General features: G+C 45.5%; 1 protein-coding gene across 1 annotated transcript in view; it reads left to right on the top strand.

The window, feature by feature from the left end:
- LOC119397571 (cation-independent mannose-6-phosphate receptor) overlaps positions 1-20089 on the top strand; it is a 78472-nt gene that overhangs the window by 35737 nt on the left and 22646 nt on the right. The window contains 7 exon segments of the mRNA XM_049417118.1: positions 210-290; positions 432-651; positions 1206-1571; positions 7276-7327; positions 8942-9101; positions 9737-9863; positions 14155-14277. Of these exon segments, the coding sequence (XP_049273075.1) occupies positions 210-290; positions 432-651; positions 1206-1571; positions 7276-7327; positions 8942-9101; positions 9737-9863; positions 14155-14277 (1129 nt within the window).

Here is a 20089-nt window from a genome sequence, read left to right as displayed (position 1 = left end):
TTTTATTATGTTCTCGACCAAAGTTTCAGCTTTTGTGCATAATGAACATGTTCAGTCTCCTTGCAAAAGCTTAAATGCTTTAGATTTTCAGAGTGCATTCTTACATTCACGTTACATACTTGAGGTCTCTGCAAGAAGTGATAGTTTTTGTTCAGTACACAGCTCATCTGCTTCTGCCGTTTTCAAATTTGCATGTTTGCTTGCTGCAGGTTGGTCCCACTTTTGTGGCAGAATCGGAGGACTGTGAAATGTTGTTCGACTTCCAGACGCCTGCTGCTTGTCCGCTAAAAGTAAGAGCTCATATCCTCTTGAGGAAGGCTTTTCTTGTTTATGAAACTGACCTTGTTGTTCGAGTAAACAGGACTGAGGTTTTTCTTTTTTAGTTGACTGTTAGGTTGCATCTCGTTTTTTTTTTTTGTTTTTTTCCCCAGATGGCGAGAGGTTCGGACTGCCAGGTGCAGGATCCGCGCTACGGATACATCTATGACATGTCCCCGCTCAAAAATGTCTCTACCGACTATGAGGTGCACGCTTCTGGCTTCACATACTTGATCAACGTCTGCCAGCCTTTGAAGTCTACAAAGTCTGGATGTTCGGGAGCTGCGGTGTGCCAGACTAAGCCTGCCGATGCTAAGTTTAGTGTGGATGCTGGTAGGTGGCGCTTGCTTTGAAGTGAGTCAATGGTGCACGAGGAAAATGATTTGTGTACAGTAAGAGAACTGGAAGCTGTCTACATGTGTACGGATGCTACACTCAGTTACGACCTAAGAAAAAATGTCAGCTTCGCCCACAGTCATCGCTTTCCTTCCCACAGAGAATGTGCATAGATGCCCCCATCCAACAGCACTTACACATTTTCGACGTGTCAAGCACTTCTAGAATGTTTCAGATAGTTTATTTTCCCAAACAGACGCATGTTTGCATCGCTGGTTTTAAGTTGGAAACCTTAACGCCCTGGTAAATTTTGTCAGGGACTCTTGACATCGCTGCTCAGCCAAACGTAACGTTTCAGGTAATACCGACGAACCTTTAACTCTTAATGTGCATAACATTTACGTTATTCGAGAAACGGTACTTACGGTTCGAGTGGAAACAAGCTAGCACAATCGTCTTTCACAAGTGAAGGGTAGGCGCGCCACGGTTCTGTGGGCAGGGTTTACTTTTTGTTAGGTTGTAACTATAGTTCTTGTGTGGTTTGGTTACAGGCAAGCCCAACAGCACGCTGGTATACAGGAATGGCCTGGTGACTTTGACGTACGCCCAAGGTTCGGGTGGCTGCAAAGGAAACTTCAACCGCACCTCCGTCATCACTTTTGTGTGCGACCATTCGACGATGGGCTGGCAGGGTCCGGAATTCCTGTCAGAATCCCGGGATTGCACGTACACGTTCGAGTGGCGCACCATGTTGGCCTGCCCGCCGATCGTCAAGAGCGAATGCAGCGTATTGCACGGCAAGGAAGGACTCGTAGACCTGTCTCCACTGTCAAATCCCAAGAATAACTATGTGGTGACGACGGCCAACGGGACGAAGTATGTTCTCAACGTGTGTCGCAGCGTCATCTACGGTCCTGGTGCGTATTCGAGCAGCTGTTGTTTCTGGTGATGCATTTATTTAGGCACATAACGTGGAAATCTGTCTAACTGAGAGCTTGTATACTTCTGAGAATTTTCACAAAAATCTAGAATCGTAATACTCCTGTAGAGTAGGTTTGGAAATTTCACTGTTTGGTGTGTCAGGTTACTATGGGCTCTATTTAACACTAAAGGAACGCAGAACTAAGGTTTGAACTATCGTAGCGGGAATTAATGCAATAATAAGTAGCCTATGTAGTTGTCTTCTATGTTTACACATACTTTTGCTACCTAAAACTGATACGACCACTTAAGTCTGTCAATTGCAGAGATTATGAAAGGTTATGTTTTTAGTAGAGCTGTGCGAATAGCAAAATTTTGGGTGCGAAGCGAATTCGAATATTGAAGTGAGTGCGAATCGAATATTTTTCGAATATTTCTCGAATATTTCTGGAATATTTTTCGAATAATTCGAAGCGAAATTGCAGAAAAAAAAAGTTGGAGATGATTCCTAAGCATATTATTATGAGATAGCAAGATGAAAGTGTTTCTTTTCGCTAGGTTGAAACGCAATGTAGAGGCCGAATTGTATTTGTGTACATGATTTGGTGCAACCAAAGTGTTGCTGACAACACTTTACACGTGATAGGCAAAGATGCCATTTCCTCAGCCTCTCCTCCTCTTTCAACTTCTGTGGAAGCCCAACTGGTGTGGCGGACAAGGGTGTGCTCCCTTTAAGTCCGGAGTTCTAAATATGTCTCGTTGACATCGATATATAAGAACATCTAAAATATTGGATGCTAAAAAGCTTCAGCGTTCGATTTTTTGGACTTCCTGCCCAAATTTCAGATCCCAAACAGCATTAATTGAGCCCCCACCTCTGCCACATCTTTCATCTCCATGTTGGAACCAGCGTTTTCTTGCGACCGTAGCGAAGCTTGAAAGGCAGCTTTTCCGCAATGCGGGGGGTGTGATGAGGTGAAGCATATTGAAAATCTAGGGACCACTTCTAATCGTATGTTGACTGTGTCTTGGCTACATTCGACCGTAACGGAGCCTGAAAGACAGCTTTGCCGCAATGCGGCAGTGTGATGAGGTGAAGCATATTGAAAATCTGAAGGGGTCACTTTCAGTCGGACGTTGACTGTATTAAATGCGAAGCATTTCTTAGCGAACTTCTGCGACTTTGAGCGTATCTATCTATCTATCTATTTATCTATCTATCTAGCCGCCTACGACTTTGTGCTCTCCTGGGCGCTTCGTTAATCGAATGTACACCAAAATTGGTATGGCGTAACATGACTATGACGAACATAAATGACAAGTCATAACATGAAAATCATGACAAGCATGTCATGTAGAGCATGATTTACATGCCACGCTCATGGTGCGGCGGCAGCCGTTTCGCTAGCATGATATACACCAAAATTGGTATCTTGTGACGTGACTGTGTGACGAACATAAATGACACGAGTTAACATGAAAATCATGACACGCATGTCATGTACAGCATGACTTACGTGCCACGCTCATGGTGCGCTGGCAGCCGTTTCGCTAGCTTGATCTACCCTGTAAATTGTTATTGTGTGACGTGACTGTGTGACGAACATAAATAACACACGAGTTAACATGAAAATCATGACACGCATGTCATGTACAGCATGACTTACGTGCCACGCTCATGGGGCGCTGGCGGCCGTTTCGCTAGCTTGATCTACCCTGAAATTGGTATTGCGCGACGTGACTGCGTGACGAACATAAAAACACGAGTTAATATGAAAATGATGACACGCATGTCATGTACAGCATGACTTACGTGCCACGCTCATGGGGCCCCGACGGCAGTTTCGCTAGCTTGATCTACCCTGAAATTGGTATTGCGCGACGTGACTGTGTGACGAACATAAAAACACGAGTTAACATGAAAATCATGACACGCATGTCATGTACAGCATGACTTACGTGCCACGCTCATGGGGCGCTGGCGGCCGTTTCGCTAGCTTGATCTACCCCGGAATTGGTATTGCGCGACGTGCCTGTGTGACGAACATAAAGACACGAGTTAACATGAAAATCATGACACGCATGTCATGTACAGCATGACTTACGTGCCACGCTCAAGGGGCCCTGACGGCCGTTTCGCTGGCTTGATCTACCCCGAAATTGGTGTTGCGCGACGTGCCTGTGTGACGAACATAAAAACACGAGTTAACATGAAAATCATGACACGCATGTCATGTACAGCATGACTTACATGCCACGCTCATGGTGCGCTGGCGGCCGTTTCGCTAGCTTGATCTGCCCTGTAAATTGTTATTGTGTGACGTGACTGTGTGACGAACATAAATAACACACGAGTTAACATGAAAATCATGACACGCATGTCATGTACAGCATGACTTACGTGCCACGCTCATGGGGCGCTGGCGGCCGTTTCGCTAGCTTGATCTACCCTGAAATTGGTATTGCGCGACGTGACTGCGTGACGAACATAAAAACACGAGTTAATATGAAAATCATGACACGCATGTCATGTACAGCATGACTTACATGCCACGCTCTTGGGGCGCTGGCGGCCGTTTCGCTAGCTTGATCTACCCCGGAATTGGTATTGCACGACGTGCCTGTGTGACGAACATAAAGACACGAGTTAACATGAAAATCATGACACGCATGTCATGTACAGCATGACTTACGTGCCACGCTCAAGGGGCCCTGACGGCCGTTTCGCTGGCTTGATCTACCCCGAAATTGGTGTTGCGCGACGTGCCTGTGTGACGAACATAAAAACACGAGTTAACATGAAAATCATGACACGCATGTCATGTACAGCATGACTTACGTGCCACGCTCATGGTGCGCTGGCGGCCGTTTCGCTAGCTTGATCTACCCTGTAAATTGTTATTGTGTGACGTGACTGTGTGACGAACATAAATAACACACGAGTTAACATGAAAATCATGACACGCATGTCATGTACAGCATGACTTACGTGCCACGCTCATGGGGCGCTGGCGGCCGTTTCGCTAGCTTGATCTACCCTGAAATTGGTATTGCGCGACGTGACTGCGTGACGAACATAAAAACACGAGTTAATATGAAAATGATGACACGCATGTCATGTACAGCATGACTTACGTGCCACGCTCATGGGGCCCCCGACGGCAGTTTCGCTAGCTTGATCTACCCTGAAATTGGTATTGCGCGACGTGACTGTGTGACGAACATAAAAACACGAGTTAACATGAAAATCATGACACGCATGTCATGTACAGCATGACTTACGTGCCACGCTCATGGGCGCTGGCGGCCGTTTCGCTAGCTTGATCTACCCCGGAATTGGTATTGCGCGACGTGCCTGTGTGACGAACATAAAGACACGAGTTAACATGAAAATCATGACACGCATGTCATGTACAGCATGACTTACGTGCCACGCTCAAGGGGCCCTGACGGCCGTTTCGCTGGCTTGATCTACCCCGAAATTGGTGTTGCGCGACGTGCCTGTGTGACGAACATAAAAACACGAGTTAACATGAAATCATGACACGCATGTCATGTACAGCATGACTTACATGCCACGCTCATGGGGCGCTGGCGGCCGTTTCGCTAGCTTGATCTACCCTGAAATTGGTATTGCGCGACGTGACTGCGTGACGAACATAAAAACACGAGTTAATATGAAAATGATGACACGCATGTCATGTACAGCATGACTTACGTGCCACGCTCATGGGGCCCCGACGGCAGTTTCGCTAGCTTGATCTACCCTGAAATTGGTATTGCGCGACGTGACTGTGTGACGAACATAAAAACACGAGTTAACATGAAAATCATGACACGCATGTCATGTACAGCATGACTTACGTGCCACGCTCATGGGGCGCTGGCGGCCGTTTCGCTAGCTTGATCTACCCCGGAATTGGTATTGCGCGACGTGCCTGTGTGACGAACATAAAGACACGAGTTAACATGAAAATCATGACACGCATGTCATGTACAGCATGACTTACGTGCCACGCTCAAGGGGCCCTGACGGCCGTTTCGCTGGCTTGATCTACCCCGAAATTGGTGTTGCGCGACGTGCCTGTGTGACGAACATAAAAACACGAGTTAACATGAAAATCATGACACGCATGTCATGTGCAGCATGACTTACGTGCCACGCTCATGGGGCGCTGGCGGCCGTTTCGCTAGCTTGATCTATCCTGAAATTGGTGTTGCGCGACGTGCCTGTGTGACGAACATAAAAACACGAGTTAACATGAAAATCATGACACGCATATCATGTACAGCATGGCTTACGTGCCACGCTCTTGGGGCGCTGGCGGCCGTTTCGCTAGCTTGATCTACCCCGAAATTGGTATTGCGCGACGTGACTGTGTGACGAACATAAAAACAGGAGTTAACATAAAATTCATGACACGCATGTCATGTACAGCATGACTTACGTGCCACGCTCATGGTGCGCTGGCGGCAGTTTCGCTAGCTTGATCTACCCCGAAGTTGGTATTGCGCGACGTTACTGTGTGGCGAACATAATAGGAGTTAACATGAAAACTATGACACGCATTTCCCTCAATGACATACAAGACGATGTATGCAGCTCTTTGCTGGCTGCTTCGCATTACATCGATTCCCACAATGCGTGGGATCTGCCGGTTTTTTTTGTCTTTGGAAAGTTCGAATAGTAAAATTCCAGTGCGAATCGAATCGAATAACACACTATTCGAAAAATATTCGAAATTTCGAATATTCGCACACCCCTAGTTTTTAGGTGTCTAACCATAGGCCCTTGACATCAAAGTTGCATTCCCTGTTGATGCTAAAGTCAGTTATTTTTAAAATGTTAAACTTCTAATCACTCATTGCTGTTGATGAGCACATCATACAGCTTCAGTTTTCTTGTGTGTGGTTATGCTAAATGTGTGTTAGAGAGAAGTGACCTTGGGGGGCTTTTCTCTTATTTATACTTATTCGTACCATACTACTGTAAAGGCTGTAGCAACTACTATGTCCACAATGGGGGCACACATAGCATATTTGTTGTCAATTAGTGCATTATACATTTTCAGCTTCGTACTATAGGAGTGATACTTGACTCGAAAAACTGTAAAATGTTAAGCAATAGCTCATCAATAGTTGCTGTAACATATTTATCTATGTTAATGTACTCTGAACTGCAAAACCAATACTGCATTGTAGCAGTGACCGCACTTAGTGTTTGCAAGTATCCTTTTCTGTTGAATACCCTTGCATATACTTTTTTCAGTTTTCACAATTCCTCTAGAAATTTTTCTTTAGAGCTACACCCTTGTCAGTAGATTCTCATGAGGGCTATGGATGAGGAATCATGGCTTATGTGTCATTATCAGTATCATCTGATGTAACCATACTCACTTCATGTTCTGTTTTTCTCATTTCACTTTTCAAGCTTATGCCCCTGAGTAGCGTCCTCATTCTTATCATCCTCATCTTTAGTCTCTTTCTTAAACAAGATATTCTAGCCCTTATCATTGCAACAAATCACCTGCCTTCCTTATTAGTAATAAATTCTATAGCGTGCTTCACATTGTAGATGTAGCAGTTACTATTTTTTCAGCTAGTAGTACTCTGCGTTGTAGACCTAGTGACCTTCTTTAAGCCTGTCTCATTGGTCAGTACTTCCTTATTCATGTATGTGTGGATTGTTTTGTCTTTCAGGTTCGGCCTGTGTGAAAACAGCCGGTGCCTGTGCAGTTCTTAAACCCCATGTGTAAGTTCTTTTTCCGACAGGAAACTGCTGATAGAATAGTTTTTTATAGAAATAGCCACTACAAACCACCAAATTCAATTTTTGACATCTTGTAATTCCAAGAAAAAGACTCATTTACTGTCGCATTGTATAGACATTGAACTCTTCTGTCGTTGGGCCATTGTGCATAGAGAAGCATGTTAATTTTAATTTAGCATTGTAGAGCCTATACGTCGCCTAACTTTGTTCAATGTAGCAGTTGTGTCAGCCAGTTGGGAATGGGAATCTACTATGCATTTTAAAATAATAGGTTTTGCACTGCTAACCCTTGAGTAATTCTGGCAGTGTTGAGAATGTGAGATTAACTGTAAACAATGGATGAGCCTTCCTTCTGGTAGATGAGACATGTAGGTTTCACTGTATAGAATGCATTTGCTTAGATCTACAATATCATGAACCCTTTCTGATCAGAGCATTTTCACTGAAGTAAAAAATTTGTATCGCATGCATCTGAATGTGATACAGCACCAACTCGCCCAACAGGAAGTTTTGCCGAATGAGAAAACGCGGCGGTTGAGATAAAAGTTCTTGCCGGAGTTCGTAGCAATGAATTCAGATCTTCTCATAACAGCCAAGAACTCTTTGCTGGAGGCAGCATGTGGTGGTTATTCATATGCCTCGCTTTGCAAGCGCAGAGGCGTGAAAATGTGACTGCTGCAGATTAATTGAAGTCCACTTTTGTTCCACCCAAGGCAGATTGTATGTATTAGGCAGTGGGTTACAAAAGTAGGATGCAGGGGTCTGACCGCGGATATGCTATACATTTGGGAAAATTTCGGGGAGCCGTGTCCATGTCCAGCACAGTCAGCAGTTTATCGAGTATGCATTGCTGGAAATAGTTCCGTTGTTCGTTTTCTTTAGTTGTTGCTTAGTTGTTTAGGGATGGGCGAATAGCAAATTTGAGGTTCGAAGCGAATCCGAAGCGCATAGTGATTTGGTCGAATAATTTCGAATCGAATAATTCGAATAGCATTTACCGCATATTATTAAGAAAAATGAGTGTTTTTGTCATGACCCTTGCACAATATTTTTAAGAATTGGAACTAGGTATGAGCGAATGTCACTTTTTTGGTTTGAAATGAAGTGGAAGCAACCTTGAATGGTATCAAGATTTGAATAGCAGTAAGGTGCAGGTTAGAAGTGGTACAATATGTTACAATTTAAAAATTACTATACTTAGCGCATATAAGCCCATATAACACGATTTAAACTTAAAAAAAAAATGTACACTTTGAAGTGTGGCTTCGCGGCAGTGCAGATTTCTCCTGTAAAGGTGGTTTCACGGTACAACAACCTGACGCTGTAGTGAAACCACCTTTACAGGGGGTTATGTGCGGTCAAACATACATATATTCGTTCATTTCGAATAATATAAATTCGTATCGAAGCGAATTCGAATACTGTAATATTCGTTCGAATATTCGAAACACCCGAATATTCGCCCATCCCTAGTTGTTGCATATTTTCTACGGGAACCATCGGACCACGAAGGGTTACATGTTCGTTTCGTCGTGCTCGTGTGTTTCAAATACAGTTGCAGGACATTCATGCCATTGCTATCTCCTCTGTTTCCAGCACCCAGAACATTGGCCAGGTTCAGCAACCTCCGGTTTTTGAGGACGGCGTCGTCAAGATCAAGTACACTTCAGGTGACATCTGCCAAACGAGGAGTTCGCGTAGCCAGCCAATTCGCATGCAGACAGTGATCGAGTTTGAGTGCGACAAGAACATCAAAGTACGTACCTATTTCAGTTTCAGAAAATTTCCCCAACCTCTGAATGCTGAATCGATGGGAGAGCAGTATGCAGTGCGGTCTTTGTTCACGTTTACACAATTACAAAGACGTTTAGAGTAATGTTTAGTTATATTTACATTTGACCCTGTTTTTGGAAGGTGGGCGCACCCGCCGCAGTGGTCTTGGGGCTATGGTGCTCGACTGCTGACCCGATGGTTGCGGAATCGAATCTCGGCCGCGGCGACCGGATTTCAGTGGAGGCAAAATGCTAGAGGCCCGCGTAGTTAGATTTAGGCGTGTGTTAAAGAACCTCAGGGGGTTGAAATTTCCGTAGCCCTGTGCTACGGCGTCTGTCATAACCATATTGTTGTTTTGGGACGTAAAACGCCAGCAATTATTATGGAATTTGGGTGGTAGTTTTACAGAGGAAAACCAGTATCTAGCTTTCTTTTACACATCTGTTCTTCCTGCAGGTGCATTTTCACAGGTGAATTCCTTGCAGGCTCTTTCTTGTGTTGTTCTCAGTCGGTTGCAGAATTGGTCTCACTGGTGCTATTTCGGTGTCTATTGTAAAGCTCATGACAGCTGCAATAGTTGTGGTGCTATCCTCCTGAAAAATATGTGAAATCCTTCAGGCTGGTTACCCAATCTTGCTGCGGGAGGAAAGGTGCACATACTACTTCCAGTGGCGCACTGCCTACGCCTGTCCAATGACTGAGGATGCCGTGTACGACGACTGCAAGGTGCTTCATCCGCTTACCAGTAAGTGGTGCCTGACCGCTGTGTCATCTGATAAACAAGCTCCTCCACGCTAATGTGGGCCTCTCATTGCCTGCCTCCCCAAGGCCCTGCTTGTGGTCAGGCCTTTCACTGACTTTACTGGTTGATCCTGGACATAGTGCAGCTTGATTTATTCCGTGAACTGTGTAATGGAAAGTGTTGATTCTTTGGCAAAACTTTGCAGACTAGTTGGTTCATACTTGTAAACTCGACTTGCTGCACAACCAGCCGGAAAGGAGGGAGACAGGAAAGAGCGCAGAACTGTGCTCTTTCCTGTCTCCCTCCTTCTTTCCGGCTGGTTGCGCAGCAAGTCGAGTTTACAAGTTTGATTCTTTGGGCCAGTGGTGACAGCAGTGTATCACATCACATCAGCGGCATAGGCAGGCCTGTTCTGATAATGCTATCACATTAGTCACGAAGGTGTTGTTGCATGTAGACCTAGCACCTGAATATCTCTCCTGATTAGGCATTCATGTTGTAAGTAGACTTGTCACAGCTGAGATTAGGAGTGAAGGCAGCAGCTACGACGCTAGCTTGCAACAGCTTGGAGAGCAAGAAATGGGGGTGATGGCACAGCTAAAGGCACATCACAAAGGGTTCTGTATGACTTTATAGGACACAGGCTGCTTTCTCAATCGAGAGATACAAATAATCATGTCTTCGCAAGGGATCTAAACCTGTTAAATGTGAAGTGGTCAGTTTCATGCTCCTCACTATACATACTTACACAGGCTTGCGATTTTGCCTACCCCGAACTACACCGAAAGACCAGTGGCTGGATCCTGACATATCACTCTCACAGATATTGCCAAAATATTAGGGGTGTGCGAATATTCGAAATTTCGAATATTTTTCGAATAGTGTTTGCTATTCGATTCGATTCGCACTGAAATTTTACTATTCGAACTATTCGAACTTCTCAAAGACAAATGCAGTCAACGTCCGGTTGAAAGTGACCCCTTCAGATTTTCAATATGCTTCACCTCATTACACTCTCGTATCGCGGCAAAGCTGCCTTTCAAGCTCCGTTACGGTCGAATTTAGCCAAGAGACAGTCAACGTCTGATTGGAAGTGGTCCCTAGATTTTCAGTATGCTTCACCTCCTCACACCCCCGTATTGCGGCAAAGCTGTCTTTCAAGCTCCGCCACGGTCGCAAATGTATTAACTCGAGAAAACGCTGGTTCCAATATGGAGATGAAAGATGTGGCAGAGTTGGGGGCTCAATTAATGCTGTTTTGGACCTGAAATTTGGGCAGGATGTCCAAAATCGGACGCCGAAGCTTTTTAGCATCCAAAATTTCAGATGTTCTTATATATTGACGTCTACGAGGCAGATTTGGAACTCCGGACTTAAAGGGAGCACACCCTTGTCCGCCACATCAGTTGGGCTTCCACAGAAGTTGAAAGAGGAGGAGAGGCTGAGGAAATGGCATCTTTGCCTATCACGTGTGAAGTGTTGTCGGCAACACTTTGGTTGCGCAAAATCCTGTACATAAATACAATTCGGCCTCTACATTGCCTCATTGTTGATAAGAAAACTATGAAACACCACCCCGCCAGCGCTTCATCAACCTAGCGAAAAGAAACACTTTCATGTTGCTATCTCAGAAGAAGATACTTAGGGATTCTCTGCAACTTTTTCTGTAATTTCACTTCGAATTATTCGAAAAATGTTTGAGAAATATTCGAAAATTATTCGAAATTATTCGATTCGATTCGCACTCAATCTTTATTATTCGAATTCGCTTCGCACCCAGAATTTTGCTATTCGCACAGCTCTACAAAATATTGATTTCCTTCATTCATTGGACATGTAAGATTCTACGTTACGGAAAGCAACACTGTCATCGAATGTGATAACCCTAGAATGCGGCCCAAGTGGTGTCTGTGTTTAGTGTGCTGGAAGCTGTCAAAAAGCTCAGTGTCCACTGATTTCTACAGTGCATGGAGCAGCTTTTTCTTTTTTTCAGTTTTTTGTTTTAATTCTTACCAATCAGTGGTTACTGTAGTGCCAATAGAACTCTAGATCCCTCAGTTCGTAACTTTGTAATATGTTACTGCATTTGAAGTGATTCAATGGCCATTTCAAAGCCAGAACTGTATGTGTTCTGAGAAAGCCATACGAGATCAGAAATACCAGGTAAATTTTAGTTTTTTTAATGTGACTCTTCACTTCAAGGGAAAGTATATAGTACACTCAAACCTTGATATAACGAGCATGGATATAACAAATTATCTGTTATAATGAAGTAAATCAAGAATAGTCTTGTCATAGTGTTACAAATAAACGTTTATAACGAGTCTTTGCATATAACGAAGTTATTTTTGTGGCAGATGTGAATGTTATAATGAGGTTTGGGTGCACAGTCGAACCCACTTATAACAATCTATAGGTTATAACGACCATATTTCGGTGCACTTAGGATTTTCCTTTTCTACCCATTGAAACTGCGTCCACATATAGCGAACATTTTTCAAAGCCTTCTACTTTTATAACGACCATTTCTGACACGGTCACGGTAAAAATATGGCACATACAAAGCGGAAAAAAAGTTCGAAGAGGCCTTCTAAGCATGGGAGAAACGCGCGCTTGCGATGCCCCACTCCAGTTTACTTGCAACGAAGATATCCTAGATCGGCGAGCACCGCACTCAGATTTTGGATGCTGCAAGCGAGGTCGCTCACTTTTCAGACATTTCTTATGTGTCATATTGGCAGTGAGAAAAAAAAATAGGAGGCAGCAAAAAGCCAACGGTCCACTTTCACACGGTAACCTTTTCTGACGCCGTTCTATGCAGCTACGGCCGCCTACGATGTACCAAACTATGACTTGTAACGCAAGAAGCCATAAATGCAAGAAGCAGTAATCACGATAGGCGATAACTTTTCGTCGCGCAGAAAGTTCACTGCGCACCCTCAAATCATCGACACCACAATGTGCCGCAAAGGTTATTGTCTCTTCCGCGTGATTGAGGCAATGTCTTCACGGATAAACATCAGAAAAAGAGCGAAGGCAAGGTGGCGACCAGCAATGAACGGGCCATTGTGACTTACTGCCGACAACGTTATCATAGACATCTGCAGCTATCTGCTCGGCTGCGCATGTCGATAACTGGTCAGATTGACGGCGGTACACGACCACCATGGTGCCGTTCGCAAGTTCGCCACTGTCGCGTTGTGCGAGACCTCTTTAGTGCATGCCGCTTTGTAGAAATGAATGTAGCTTGCTGGTGTTTAGCGGCGCAGGCGCCGAGAAATGTTGATGCACTGACAGCGAGCGTATACTGCATGTTTTATTAGGCAACAACCCACGTGCACCGCGTCTCGTCGTGCAGAACCGCACGGAGACGTAGGGTGCGCAATGCTTGCAAAATGCTTGTCTTCGCCGCGTTGATAGAACAGGCTACTCACTGCACCAGTGCGCAGTCCGGAGATGAAGCAGGCACGAAGAACACACAAGCGCACACATACGATATAGAGCAAGCGGCCCTGCTGTGACAGCATGAGCCGAGTAGGCAACGCGCTGCATGCAACTAGCCAGGGATTATAGACTCCACGTGGCTCACGGTACCGCGCTTCAGTGAAACGGGGTCAATTCATTGCAAAGGCGGTTTAATTCACTTGTGAGCATGCAACAGGCACCGCTTTATGGCGCGAAAAGGCTTAACTTGTCATCAGAGGGTGGGTTAGAACTTTCCAATAAAAACGCGCAGAAAAAAACGGCTTGGTTGCTAAGAGCACATTTTTAAGGGTGAGTCCATAGATACCGAACTACTGATATAACGAACTACTGATATAACGACCACTTTCGCGGCACTTTCGAGTTCGTTATAAATGGGTTTGGCTGTATTCTTTTTTTTTTTTTTCACAGCTCCAGCATTATTTGCAATGGAAGCACAGTAAACATTCTGCAGGAATGATTTATATATTGTTTTTTTATATGACACTGCATTTTGGGTTTCTTAAAAAGCCCTCACTGATTGTGCTACTTTTTTTTTTATTGGCTTTGGAGTCACCACTTTGCTTTTGCACACACTGCTTTTGTCACCACACGTGCTTGCTTTACGCACACAGTTGCTCGCCTAAAAAATGACATCAGTCTATTTGGCAACATTTTGCAATACTGCAAACGATGCTGTATAGCCAACTACCTGTAAAATGATTTGCAACATTTTCTGCTCCTTTTAAGATTCATTTTGCTCAACGATACTTTCCTTGCGAGTTCATATTTGGTAAGTCTCCTCTAATTTCTCTTTGTTTGCTCTATCCAGATGAAGAATTCGACATGTCTGCACTACGAAGTGTGTTCCCTGTTAATATTTCTCGAGATGGATACACTTACTTCATGAATGTTTGCGGGTCTTTGCCAGCAGACCTCTGTGGGAAAGGAGCGGGTGAGTGTTACATCATCTTAGTGTCTCAAACTAACTTGAAGTATTTCCATAGTCTTGATTGCATGTTTCACTCCAGTATTCAGAAATGATCCATGACTTGAATCCTCAACTTGACTTGGTCAAACCCAACTCAAGTAATGCCCGACTTGAACATGCCCAAGACGCTCGTTTCATTTCCTTGAGCTTGTTCACATCAGGCATTCAAGTCAAGCCGCAGCCTCAAGTTAAAGTACATCTCTGAATGCTGGGGTTACTCTTCTTTGATCATACAGAGACGCTTGTCAAAGAACTTCAAGTGGTCATATTATAATTAATCTTCAGTTTTCTACTATGGCTTGCCTCTTCACCTTATGGTGGTTTTGACACTGAAAACCGCAGAGTGTAATCTTTTGTAGTTCTAGCCTCAAGCTTCCCTCACAATTGTGAATCAACCTTCACGCTCTGTGTGTATCTGTCCAATGCAAGTTTCTTTTTTGATATTGAGAGACAGGCAGCAGAAATTTTCCAAAATTGTCAAGCCTGCTTTTATTTAGGGTGCTGTGCCTACATAACTGATATATTATCATGGAGATGTGAGCACAGCATTTTCAAGCTTAAAGACATCGACATTAAGAATGTTCTGGTCAACGTTACTAGAACAAACTCAGTTTCAAAGCTCCGTATCTCGCCAGCGGAGGAGGGTGGTCCGAACGGCGGTCGCGAGAACTAGCGGCGCTGCAGTTCCGTCTTGCGCTACTATCGGCGCGTCGTCTGCTGCCGCGGCATAACGCTGCGGTCGCCGCGCAGTTGCTCGCGGCAACTGCGCGGCAACTTTCTTACGTACTAGTTAAGTGGATACCTAGGTGGATAGCATAAGGTAGTCTGCACGCATTGGCCCGCGTGCGTTGTTCATTGATTGGCTAAGAATCGATGTTCGGTCTATATTGCCACGCCCACTTCTTGTTTTATTTTGATGTATTCGGGTTTGACCAGCAAAGACGGTTATCAACGCTCGACGCTGTCCGCGAAGCAGTGTTCGTGAAGCTTCGCGATTGTAGTAGATCGTTTTGGTAAGATTGCGCGCCGCACGCGAATGTTCCAGCTTTGTCGAGAGATAACGTCGCCACCAGCGATATCGCTGGAAAGTTCAACAGCGCCTGTATAAAAGCCGACGCGCTTGACCGCTTGTCAGTTGATTGACGGTAGACGCTCTGTTCGCCGCTATCAGTGTATTGCTGTAGTTTGACTTTCAGTTTCCCGGCCACAAGTTCGGCCACATATAAAGAGTTTCATCTCAGACCTGCTGACTGCTGCCTTCGTCGACGTCATGACCCTGTGACAATATTTGAGCTGTCTACATTGCGCTTAACTTCCAAGCATAGGAGTTTCTAAGCGAATGAGGGTTTTCAGCGTAATTTTTATAACTACCACAATTTTAGCCGCTGCCGTCTTATCTAGACCAAGAACAACCCAGCACATTTGTAAAAGCCTTTATAGTATACAAAGAAGCGTAATTAATCGAGATACAAAAACGTCCTAGAAAAACAGTATACTCATGTCGTCTACAATTTATTGAAAAAAAACTTTCTCGAAAAACATCACCAATGCTTTGCAATGTTTACAAGACACGTTTTCGCGACGGCTAAAGAGATACTGACCCGAAATTAGAAAATTTTACGAGAACTCGGTAAATGAAATCTCAGTGTGCGATTACATCGAACAGATGTCGTCTCTGAGCAATTTTTTCAGCGGATAGTTGTATTTTCGGTGCCTCATCTTTCTACGTCGCCTCCTTCTACGGTGCCTTAAACAATTCGAACAGATCGGCCGTGGTGTGAGCACCGAGCAGTTATTCGCGCGTACTCTGTCGCTAGAAAGAGTCGTCAGTATTCAACTTCAGTTTTCAACTTCACCGAGCAGATGTTCCATGCCCGCAGCGCTTCTTACACTGTACGACAGCCGTTTGCGTTTCGTGCTGTCGCCGTTCACTATGTTAAACTGCTCGTCAACTACAATTATCTTTTGCACAAGTAAGTCTCCGTTCCTGAAGCAAAGTGTGGGATTGGGCTAGTTGATATTAAATTATTAAACTGCTCAGAGCAAAAGAATTTGACACGGTACACATAGAAAAGACGAGGACCAGCGCTGGTCCTCGCCTTTTCTATGTGTACCGTGTCAAATTTTTGCGCTGAGCAGCCCGCTCCCGAGCCGGCGAGTGTAAAATATTCCGCACATCTTGTTCGATACCTCGTCGCAAAATCTCTCGAAAAACCACTGCTTTGAAGGCATAGCGACAGCTGAGAACTGATCGAATGTCAGTGTGATGCAACTCTCAGTCTCGGTCGTATATAGGTAATCGCCGGCCTTTCGTTTTGCTGTTCTATTTCTGGCGGCTCCTCCAAACTGGGCACTGAGCTTTCGCGGGACGCCGTGCGTTTTGGGGGGGATTTGCGCCTAAACCCCGAACATTTTGGCTTTGAAATCTGGGGTGGAAGGCTGGAAACAAGCGCGGCACGGCACCGGGCGCGAGTTCCCACATTTCACGTGCGATCAAAACTTCTTGTCCCGCAACGACACGACGATAGTGCTTTACAATGTCGTCACTCTCAAATGAACATCACAGACCTTGCATTTCGCAGTAAGCTTTCTATCTTTGCGATGCAAAGCTTGAATGGCGTAGGGTCTTTGGAGGTCCGAAGAAGTGTCGTGAAGCGGAGTCGTCGTTGCGGCGCAAAGCAAGTCGGCATACCGCACTGTGAATCTGTTCGCCCTCGTTACGCTTCGTACATCATGCACGTGTCTTCGTACAAGACGCTAAGCCTGGTCAAGAACAGTCGCAAAAATGACGAGCTAACAAAGCGCAGACGACGCTGTACCCACGTGCGCTCGCATCGGCGGCGCCGATCACAACAAGCGCCAACCGCGGGAGCTAGACGTGACTGCAGCGCCACTAGTTCTCACGACCGCCACGCGGACCGCCTCTCCGGCGGAGCTTTTAAACTGAGTTTGTTCTAGTAGTGTTGTTTTTCCCGTAGCAGTTCCAAGCAATGGCGTCGCTTTGTGGTAGGAATCTGCTTGCCACGCAGAGGCCTGGGCTCGATTGTTACTCAAACCGAAGCTTTTTTTTTGTTCATTGTTTTTTGGTTTGCATATTTCTCGATTTTCGCTCACGGACAACGCCGATTTTCGCTCACAACCAACGACGCCGACACCGACACCGGAATTTCTCCGAAACGAGCTGTTCGCGTTAAGATAATGAGTCCATTCCATCACATCAGGTGGGGAATAGATACCGAGGGTTGAGAAGAGACAGAGAAACAACTTTATTCACGTAAGGCTGCTTGGTGCTGGTTGCTGTAGGTGAAGCCCCACTTCCAAGGCCTCACTGCCCATTGCAGATCGCCAAGAATGGTCAAGTGTAGTTTCGGTGAGTCGCGCCTCCCACACCAAATGACGAGTCTGTCGTCAATTAGCGGTGAGGCGGCATCTGCCGGACGCTGCGTACGCTGATATATTATGTGTTCTATAGTGTCGGGTGGATTAGCACCACGAACATTTGTCGCCTGTCGTTCGGGAAAATTTTTGTAGTCTATGCAAGTGTGGGTAGGTGTTGGCCTGTTCGGCGCCAGTTCCTCGTCTGTCGAGTTTGGAGTGTGCTGGGGCTTTGGCTCGCCTTTAACACAGCCGAGTGCGGCAGCGAGTCAGGTGTGGTAGTGAAAGCAAAAGTTCGCAGGATAAATGGAATCGGCTCGCTCAAGATAAGGTAAATTGGAGATCATTGGGAGAAGACTTCGCCCTGCAGTGGACATAGAATAAGGTGAGGAGGATGATGATGATTTGGCGGCGAGCAAGCCTTGTTCGTACTAATCGGTACCAGCTAGAAGGTCACTTTGCTACCATCTCGTGCCGACAAGGAAACTGACTTATCTGCAAACATGGGCAAACAGCGCTTCCTCCGCTACGCTGTTGTATTACCAGGCCTCGTTACACCGCTTCACTTGTGTATACTTATTGCTGAAAGGAAATAATTATAGTTACCTCTCGCACTTCTTGGCACTGCCAGCGAAGTATTAATATCCTGCTTCCTGCCTAATGCATGCTTGTTTCTAAATGATCGTATAAATCAGCAACCACCACAATTTCAATCACTCGTAACCAAAGGAAACCTCCTTTTAATATAATCTTTCTTTGCATCATCTTTTGTCTATCTGATTGTCAGGTAGAGGAACAGTATGTAACGCACGAGTATATAGAGACAAGCACCACACTTTCTGGTGTAAAGTGGCAGTTTTGCCCATGCACCGGCTACTGGTTCGCCGGAAAGGCCAACGGTGTCCGTTTATTTACAGAGTTCTCCAAAAACGCATTACAACACGTAAGAAAACAGCAACAGCACACATAAGCAACACGAGGTACGCGCCACCACTGAATGCCCCGCTTCTGCTCCTTGAGAAATCGTTCCTGCGACTGCTCAACCCTGTTCGTGCAGCGAGCGGGCCTTGACTGCCAGTGGACTTGACTCACGCGGGAACACACCAAAATGACTCGTCTAGTAGATTATTCGCGCCCTGCACCTTTCGGAGCAAATCGGCGCCCGCTAGAGGTGCCAGAGTACGCCCGTCACACGCCGTAGGAGTGCTTTGCGAGGGGCCGCGCCACTCAGAGGCCACGCTCTTTATTCCGTTTCGTCGTGGATCCGTGTTGAGCGGTTTCCACGTCGGCGTCACTCCGACATCACAGCACCCGCCGGTGCCGGTGGATGATGCGGTGACACTAACGGAGACGCCTCTTGTACGGTGAGCACGATTTCGGCGCTCCGCGTGTCACCGCCGCTGTTTTTGACCGGCGGCTGAGCAGCGGATGCAGATGGCTTCGCCTTGCTGTCGGCAGCTGGCGCCACCGGTGCTGCAGACGCAGTTGCTGTTGGTGCTGCAGGGCGGCGGCTGGCGGCGGAGCTGCGGTGTCCTTTTTCTCTGGGATGCCTTCTTTTCGTTGCGGCCTTCAGCTTTTCTTCGGTAACGCACACGCGTAGATGACACGAAGACACCGATAACAATAAACACGCAAAAATGGCGATGACAAAAGCTGTCTCGCTGTCGACACCTTTTCGACCTGCAAAGAGCGTTGAAAAAGGCGTCAGCCAATCGTGTTCAAAATACGTACACTTTCTACAACCCATCATCATCACACAACATTCAGTAACTAGGTGTTGCGTTTACACAACATATGCGTCACATCAACTCATCAGTCTATGACACGTGCGATATGCATGAAACAGTGTCTGACCGCTGATTCAGAACGCGTTACTGGCCTTTGTCTAGACACTGTACTTTGTCCAAACGAAAAGAGTCGTGAAGGCTTTATTGGAACTTTTCATTCACACGGAGTTAGATTCAAGGCTGTTAACGCCAATGGGCCTTTTTGGAAGCCAAGGTCGCAACCCTGCACTGGCGCAGAGAGGGGGAGGGGGGGTGAAACCCCTTCCTCGAAATGTTTTCAATTTTAATAATAATATTATTGGGTTTAACGTTCCAACCCACGTTTGATTAGAAGACGCAGGAATGGAGGGCTCTGGAAATTTAGACCACCTGGTTTTGTATATATATATATATATATATATATATATATAATATATATAATATAATATATAATCTATCTATATATATATATATATATTATATAGTTCAGTCGTAGAGCATCGGACGCGTTATTCGAAGGTCGCAGGTTCGGTCCCTGCGGCTGCAAGTTATCTTGTCGTCCACTTTATTTCTTCAATTTGTATCCTAATTACTACAAATAACACTCCGATACCTTCCCTTGGCATTATTGTGCT

The sequence above is a fragment of the Rhipicephalus sanguineus genome, chromosome 6 (genome assembly GCF_013339695.2).
Source record: "Rhipicephalus sanguineus isolate Rsan-2018 chromosome 6, BIME_Rsan_1.4, whole genome shotgun sequence".
Taxonomy (NCBI): Eukaryota; Metazoa; Arthropoda; class Arachnida; order Ixodida; family Ixodidae; genus Rhipicephalus; species Rhipicephalus sanguineus.
The sequence above is the reverse complement of the archived record's forward strand: the minus strand, read 5'-3'. Positions and strand labels throughout refer to the sequence as shown.